Below are 9,000 nucleotides of genomic sequence, written 5' to 3'. Positions count from 1 at the left end.
TCTGATTTTCGAGACCCGCTCTCGAACTGGAACTGTGATACTGCACCAGCCCTGCCACCTGCACGTATAATCAATTAGTTCTGCAACCCAACACAAGATCTGCGGACTGACTGAAAAGCACAAATCCTACATACTTATGCACTGTTCAGATAGGTAATTCGGTCAGGCAGGATGTTTAAAGTGATCATTTGGGGTCTTTTTTATGCATGTTAAAGTAAGATATTACATTTCAAAACAAAGGTAATTCAGAATGCAATTTAGTAGAATATTTTTTGCCAAACCCGAAAATAGAATTTGCAAAAATGCCACCTGCAATTTGCAAATCACTTTTTTGGGGGTTACCTGCCAGGAAACTTGGAGTACCTGACCCATTGCAGGACTCTTATTTAGGGTTTGGACTGTTTGCTGGTTTTGTTAATCTTCTATGAAATCATACTGAATATCTTTGGGTTTTAGGTTCTCATAGTTGGACAAAACAATGACCTAGTTCAGGCATGAGTAGCTTTTTGGGGACTGCTTAGGCCTTTCACACACAGTGGTGGCAGTGATGGAGAGAAGAAACTACTCTGAGACAGGAAGCAGCAGGGTTTATGATATGTGTGAAGTGGTAAATGAAGCGGTGTCATGAATCCCAGAGCAGGAAGCTGGGGGGGTTAAACTGACTAGCTCTCAGTATGATCTACAAGAGGATGTTCTTGCAAAGATAAAGCATCATAAAGGTGCAGCAGTTGTCGAGTCTGACATGAGGTTGTGGTCTAGAGACTTTAAACTCTGACCTTTGCTGTGACATATAATACTGTGTGCATAATGCACATGTAACCTACATGTAACTGAGACTCCACTAAGCACTCAGTACTCATGTATTTTACTTATGTTTTTATGGCTGTAGGGTTGAGGCTTTGCAAAAAGCCTCTCACTATTTAATGCTGATTTTCTAACTTTTTGGTTAGGTTATGTAAGAATTTTGTTGCTAAACATCTGTCTTGTCTGTTATTAGTAATTTAAGGGATTTTGCTGATACCTTGCAGTGCAGTAATCCACCTACTCCCTTCCCACAATCCACCTTCAGGTTTGTTCTTGTTCCTTAACAAACAGTGCTGAAGGTGAAACTGAAGATTCAAACATTGACTCGGGAGTTGAGAGAATGTTTAACGTATTCTTGACTCAGCCTGTTTTGGTTTTTGTGTTTCACACATGGGTGATTGTTTGGGGCGTGGCGCTGAATGACACCAACAGGGAGAACAGGTTTGCTGTCAGTATGCTAATGCAAGACTCAAAGTAAACCTCCACCTAGTCTTATGATACAGACAAAATTATGCATGGCTCTTTGTTACTCCTCTGGTTGTCTTTCTTGTTATGAAGAGGATTAGAATGAGACAAAACCCAGCCACAGGCATTTGAACGAAGCCACCTTTGTTTTCTCTTAAGCTGAAAGTTTTGAATACTTGATACTGACGGATTCAGAGCACCTGCGTTTGCTTCCGGCTGTGATTGCTGTGTCACAAAGGAGTGGCTAGTAAACATGTCCGTAGTCAACTATAAAACATTATTATTATGTATTATTATCCTGATCTGCTACAGTTAGGGTTAGTTTTCTGGAAATGAACAAGTCTGTTCAAGCCAAGTCTCCCTTGATGATATCAAAAGACACATCTTTGAGTTGTGCACTTGAGATCAGGAGACTTAGCAGACAGAGAGTGCACCCACAGTGTGTTTTGTAAGTGAAAGTGAGATTAAGGTGGTTAGGATGCAAAAGCACACATACAGACATTAATTCCTTGTAAGAATACAGGTTTGTTTGCTTTGAAATGATGGATTAGAGACTGTGTGAACTGTCTTAAGACCTTGGAACAACGTGCATTTGTAATAGGGTGGAGTTTGACTTTTGGACTCTTGGGCCTTATTTATTGTGCACACATTATTAAAATGTGATCTGTATCTGGATGTGGTCTGAATATAATGAGCAGCCTGATCATGAGTTCTTATTCTCACATCTTACAGACTGCATTCACACCTAGCTGACATTAGCCAGGATCAGATGTGCAGGTGATTATAGCTTTTATGCTTTTCTCTTCCTTGCCCACATTAAACATGCAGAAACTGAGCACTGGTTTCTGTAGTTAGAGGGAGGTAGAGTTAAATATGATTGGAAGTGGCACAATCATAAAGAATTCATCAGAAGTCATTAAGGCTGGTCGAAAAAGTGAGGCTAATTTTACAATAATGAGCTGCATGGGTCGTCTTTGCACCAGCCGTACTGATATTATAAATCTTTATAACAGTATCAGTTCATCATAGCATGTTGAGATCCAGCAACCTGTGGATAATAAGTTTACCTGAGCGGACAACAAACCAGGACAGCAAGCTAAACGGGAACCAAAGAGGAACACTGGTCTAGTTTCGTCTTGAAAATGAAGACACATTTTTCCTAAAGGCCCTAATAGTGTCAAAAGCCACAGCATATGCTACCTAAAACATTTTAAGGGTTGAACAGGTGGTTGTAAAAAGCTGTTGCACCTTGACTTTATGTTGGTTACAAAGGATGCCAATGGTGACACATTTTGCAGCATAAAAGAGTATACCAAAATTATAGGAAAAACAGAAACCTGCAACTTTGTAATCATGTCTGCTCAGAATATACAGTCATTGTGCTGCACTGCTGCATTTCTTGTGCAACAAGTGCAACAGGCCTGTGCAAAAGAATAGAGAACAACCTTGTTTATTTAGCCACACTTAAAAATGTGCGTCTGACATCAAAAGAGTACAAAGCATATTTAATAGTCCACTAAAGTGAGTCATTGAATGAGAATTGTATGTATTTAGTAGCTCTATTCATTGAGGAGCACTAATGGCCAGCTGACGTGCAATAGCAGGGAAATACAAAGGCCAGAGGGGAAATTCACAAGTCTGGTGGTTTTCTGTTCATACCAAAAGATCCAGGGAACCTGAAGCAGTATTGTGAGCTACCTGCTTTACCACCACACAGGCGAGGTTCTGCCCGCTCTTGTTTTGGGCGTCAAGTATGTGCTTGTGATCATTGCTTCTGTTCATTAAATAAGTGTGCCAAGTGGATCTTTCTTTCATACAAGCTGACAACAAAGATGATCTCTACTGCTCAGTAGCAACCTGTGACCGGGACCTCTTCAGACAATTTCACGGGTTGTATCTGAGGCTCGGCATTGAGTTTGATGGTGTTAGAAGAGCACAGTAGAGAGGAGAGGGGTCTGTAGGAGAACTAAGACTTCAAAAAGTAAAACCTTGTTGTCAGCCATCCACGGTAAAGCCTGCTGAATAAGAATCAAAATATCTCATAGTGAGGCAATCATCCTGTTAATTGTAATCCTTCAAAAAGTGGCTTATCACTGAAACAGGAAGTGTTTTGTCAATAGGCCACCAGACATGTTTGCAAAGGTTGTACAAATGTAGCAAAGAATTGAAAGTGCAGGGGGGAAATAACAGCCAAAGTCAACAAAAAGTTTCATGTGCAAGGTACTCCCCTTGTCTTGTGGGGATAAAGGGATAATGAAAAGTCTTTATTGTCTGTTAGCTGATGGAAGAGAAAGAAAAACACATTGAGGTTGCAGAGTGGCCCTCATCATTGTATCCATTATGACTATGAAACCTCACTCTCTATCTGGCTTTTGGTTTCAATCAAACCTCAAGTCACTGACAATTATTGTGTCAGTGTCTAGTCATTGCTGTAGCCTGCTTGCGATTTAAATACAAATGAAGTTGATGCATCACAACCACCAAGCATACATTTTGACTGGAAAAGCAAAGGTTTTACCAACATCATAACAATGGCTCTGTTCTATTAAAGTGCCCCAGTAAGCCTCAAGTCTGTGACAGTAAGCCATCATTTGTCGTATTATTCACGCTTGTGCTTTTCCTGCTCTAACATGTCAAAATGTCATCTGCGACAAGCAGCTATTCATCTGTTAAGAGCAGCCATGCAGTTACCATAACATAGCATGTCTAATGTCAAGACACACAGATGAGGACTGGATGTTTCTATTGAGGATTTATGAGATCAGTACTGGGATAACAGCTTAACTATTAAGATGCTGATCAGAGTATAAGTTTATCATGTGTGCCACCAAACAGACAGTCATATTTTGTTGAGTATAAATGTAATACATTTATTGCATAGAATGTAATCTATCAGACTGAGTTACTGAAGCACCCTTAGCAAAAGTAATGTTCTTCGCCCAACATAAAAAATATGAGATTGTGTTTTTGCTGATCAAATTTTTTTAGAGATGATACTGGTACATCAGGTGAACAATAATTACCAGGCATTGTTGCTGGCTCAACAAAAGTCTAACTATGTAATCAGTCCAGGATGCACCAGCATTGCTAAAATGTGAAACCATTTTAAGCTCTCTACTGAACATGTGTTTCATTTCACCTTTCAGCCATTTTTCCAGCTGGTGAAACTAAGAAAACTTGGCCTGAGTGACAACGAGATCCAGAGACTTCCACCAGAAATAGCCAACTTCATGCAGCTGGTAGAACTGGACGTCTCTCGAAATGGTGAGAAGGGAAAACGCTGATGTACCGAAGTAAACTAGAATATTATAGCACATTTTCTTCATATCTGCGAGCATACTTGTTTACAGTTGAGCAAGACGGCACTAAATTCAGCGAATGAATCACATTGACAGATTTACTCCTCGTCAGTGAAGCTGATGCAACAAACACGCATAAAAATAAAGCATGGTTTGCATTAAGCCTGAATCTCCCAACTCGAACATATTTCTTTAGATACACTGGTGCGGTTTCTCCTGCAGCAGAGCGGGCTGTTCACAGTTGTGGCTGCAGAGCAAAACCAAATTCAGAAGTTAAAGCAAAGTACAAACAGACATTTAACACACAGTGCTGTTTGTGTTGAGTCCTAATTAATTGGAGATGTTTTAACCATACCATAGTACTTTTTTTTTTGCTTTGGTCAAAATTGAATGCATTGTAATTAAGAGTTAGACTTGAGTAACACAACCATTGCACAATCAGGTTTATCCTCAATTAGATTTACCATTTCATGTTTTTGTCATTTATTACTTACACTTAAAGCCACAGTCTTTACAATATATATATTTTTTAATGTGTTAATTACTGCTGATTTTATCATATATTTATTTTTGATTTCGATGTGTGGTAACCATTGTCTTTTTTTTTTTTTCTCAGATATTATGGAAATTCCAGAGAGCATTTCGTACTGCAAAGCCCTCCAAGTGGCAGATTTCAGTGGAAATCCATTAACAAGGTAGTCCCCCAGACTATGTTGTTGTTACTTTGCAGAAAGAAAAGAAAAACCCACCAGGAATATTTAATAGTTAAAGGAATAACTTTACTCCCCAAATGATAGTTTGCACATCAATTACTCAATCTGTGTTGCGTTGAATTCAGGAAGAAACTTTATTCCCGCCTGCCCCCATGGTGAACGAAGAATCAGAAAACAGAGGAAACGGGGAACAGCAAAACTACATCAGAACATCAGCTTACAAACTCTCACACAACCCATGCAGTATAATCCAAGTCTCATTTATCCAGTCATATGCTCAGTTTACGTGGAAGTGTTTTGAATTGTAAGGTTTTAGCAAAAATGCATGTGTACTGAGCAGCATACAGCTGAATACGAGACTTTGATTATACTGCACAAGCTGTGTTAAAGTGTGTAAACCAATGTTTTGATACAGTGTTGCTGTTAAACACAACCCTCTATGACTTCATCAAGAATTTTCTCCGTTTTTGGATTCTTCTCTCACTGTGGAGGCATGCGAGAAACAGAGTAACACAGGGTGAGTAATTGAAAAGCAAATGATCATTTAGGGGATGAAGCATTCCTTGAAATATTGGTCTTTCCTAAAATGTTCAGCAGTCACGGTTTGTAACATTGCCAAAGCCGTACATGTCATATTTCATATTGATTTTTATACTTGATAGTTATTGATCTTCCCCTTAATAAACAGACCAATTTATCCAGATTTATCTGTCTTGTGGAGAGGAGATTCTATTTCCGTTGTTTGCTTTGCACGTTTGCATGATATTTTTTTTGCAGATTCCCTGCTGTTGTGAATATCCACACACTCTCCTTGACAGATTGCAGGTTGTGCATATTATGCTTTTCATTGTGTGGGTGAGACAAAATCTAATTTGCACCTCAGCAGGGGCAAACCCACATTGCTTTGCCGTATATAGTTTAGGAGGCAAAGGTGAATAGTATTACAAAGGCAGTGGTGTTCAATACTTTTAAAGTGCACACAACCGTGCGGACAGAAACGCTGTTTTTCCACAGTAGTAACCTAATTTTCCACTCTTTCGTCAGTCCGTCTCAGTTTGATAGTAAAGGTGCAGTTACAACTATGGGTGTACTCACATGTGATGTTTAATGGAAAATAAGCATTTTATGTGCTTTTTAACTCATCATAAGTGAAAATATTGACAAAATTGTGTCTTTACAGCATCAGAAAATATGAATAGCTATGATTTAGTCATCTATCTGAGCTCTGTTGTTAAAGAACTTGTCACTGTGGGATTGATGGCAGGTTCTAGGCTGATTTTCAGTTGTGCAAATGTTGTTGATTGCTTCCTGATTATGGATAATGGATTTGGAGAATATTTGAGCAGAAGTGGCCTTATTTGTCTCACCAGCCCACGTTTATGTTGGATGCTCAGAGACAATTAAAAATACACTTACAGCTGCCACCAAAATGGAGAGGCATTATTTTGTTGTTGCTGCTATTGATCAAAGTGTGACCACAGCTAGCATTTAAGTAGTCCCATCTGGCCGGCCTGCAATATTAAAGAGGATAATGGTTTTTAAAGGAAAAACTTGACAAAAGAAAGTCTGCAAGTCGCCTGCTGGTCTTGAACAAACACCTAATGAGTCCATTTAGACAATGAAAATACGGGCACTCACTATCCTTTTTTCAGGAGGGCGACTTTTATTGCTGTGTCCTACATACTGCTGATATCACTGTTTGTGTAGCAGTTGTATAACTATTACTGAAAACTGTCCAGGAGCTTTCAGCAAGTTGTCCCGTGTAATCGCAGCCTTACATCCTGAAGTTCACTCCCTTTGTTCCTTTTTTGAAGTTCATATACAAGTTAAAATGTTTGATTATGAAGCTGTTTTTTTCCATGGAAAGGTCACGGCGGGGGGCAAAGATGAATAGCAACAAGCACAGATAAACTATATCAACTTATCAAGAGTTTATGGCTGGAGTGTAGTGAACGCTTGCTTAACTTACAGTACAACATCCAATTAGAATCCTCTTCTCTTGCCAGATGTGAAATGCCAGTCCAATATTTATCCACAGCTTAATGTCAGATAGACATTTGTGTGCTTGGTGCTCCTTTTCTGCCAGCATCTCACTTTGCCGCCTGTCTTTTTTTTTCCAGATTACCTGAAAGCTTTCCAGAGCTACGGAATCTAACATGCCTTTCCATCAATGATATTTCATTGCAAGTTCTTCCAGATAACGTTGGGAAGTAAGTAAATGCCCTCCTCATATTTGTTTTGACATATTGAGTGTAATCAAGCCTCTGCCAGTTCAGTATTTCCACACAGTGTTTTATGGCAGCCCGAGTGAGGTGCATATATAGTTATGATACCTTCAAGGCACTTTTATCACGTCCCACCTGTCTCTTTCTGCACTTCCTTGTCCCACACTTTGCTTTAGCTTTTATGGTCTCGCTAGGATGGTCATAAATTTTACCTTTAAATTAATAGCATTCAATAGATACTATTAAATAGTGATCCATTTTCAGTTGTTTTGAAAAAGCAGATGTTTGCTTAACCAAACCACTAAACATGAGCAGAGACATTTTCAAAGTGCTCGGATTTCTATTGTCTCTCCCCTGATTGTAATAAATTCTTCTAAAATCTCACTGCACTGGGGAAAACACACCAAACACACACACATCAGTCAGTGTGCTCTTCTTCGCCTCATTGTCTGTGCTCATAAAAAGCAAAAGGCTCGTTGTGAAAATAATCCGCTGTAGTGAAGCGGCCAACATTCTTATTCCTATGAGGTCTCCTTTCTTGTTGAGATCAGTTATAATTGGATTTAATAACAGAACTATGTGCTTTTAGGTCAAAATGCCACGAGGGATGTTTTTAGTGGAAGTTTGGAATTTAGGGAAAATGAATTTAAACCCTTACACGGGTAGATTTTAAGGGATGAAATCACTATAGAAACATTGATAATATCTTAACATTTGACTGATGTTGAAAGTGCTGGGATGTAACTGCTGGAAAAAGTCAGACACTATTTGTTTGTATGTATTTTTAGGACAGAATTAAAAAAGTAGATGTCAGTAAACCCATGTTCTTTAAAGGCACTTCTTCTGACGTTGACCTACAGTGAAACTCGTGCTGATGTTGTCCAGTACTACACTTTAAATAATTATTGGCAGTGCTCAGGTTGGCATATTTTAAACATTAGACAACTGCTGAAACAGTTGGAGCTAAACTAAACAGAGATTTGTCTTGGCTTGCCATGGTGCTATAAATTAAGGATTGCTGCTTAACCTCTGGGGGATGATGCATGGCTGGCGGACGATAGCCTGAATTTGATTCAAGAAAGGATTCCTTTTGCTCCTTTAGTGATTATAAGTCAGGATTGTAGACTTAGATATAATACTATGCTGCTTATAGATGGGCTTTTCAGGCTTAATGTTAATCTGTTTTTTCTATACATCCAGTGTGTAGCCCTACTGTTAGACCTAAATTAGATTTCATGGAAGACACAGACCACTAGATGGGTTTTATGATGAAGATCTATGCTGTTAATGGATTATAAATGCATGGGCTAAAGCCGTTGTGATTGTGTTGTGTGATGGTTAGGTTCTGTAGTTGTAACATATTCTGCAAAATGTTAAATCAAACCTAAAAACAGTAAGTCAAAGTCAGTGAGGATTAAAATATTGCCTGCCTTGAACTCAGTGTTACATTGGAAATGTTTAAGTAATACTTCTGATATGTGGTCTGCCCTCTTG

General features: G+C 38.9%; 1 protein-coding gene across 1 annotated transcript; it reads left to right on the top strand.

Moving 5' to 3' along the window:
- Positions 1-4,415: 4,415 nt before the first annotated feature.
- LOC126387342 (leucine-rich repeat-containing protein 1-like) lies at positions 4,416-7,510 on the top strand (the record flags this gene model as incomplete). The annotated part of the gene is made up of 3 exons (XM_050039877.1): positions 4,416-4,533; positions 5,185-5,263; positions 7,402-7,510. Coding segments are annotated over 3 exons (291 nt in total), but the record flags the coding sequence as incomplete, so codon positions are not given.
- Positions 7,511-9,000: the final 1,490 nt, after the last annotated feature.

Source organism: Epinephelus moara, unplaced genomic scaffold (assembly GCF_006386435.1).
Source record: "Epinephelus moara isolate mb unplaced genomic scaffold, YSFRI_EMoa_1.0 scaffold377, whole genome shotgun sequence".
NCBI classification, from domain to species: Eukaryota; Metazoa; Chordata; class Actinopteri; order Perciformes; family Serranidae; genus Epinephelus; species Epinephelus moara.
This window is presented reverse-complemented; position numbering and strand designations above follow the sequence as displayed.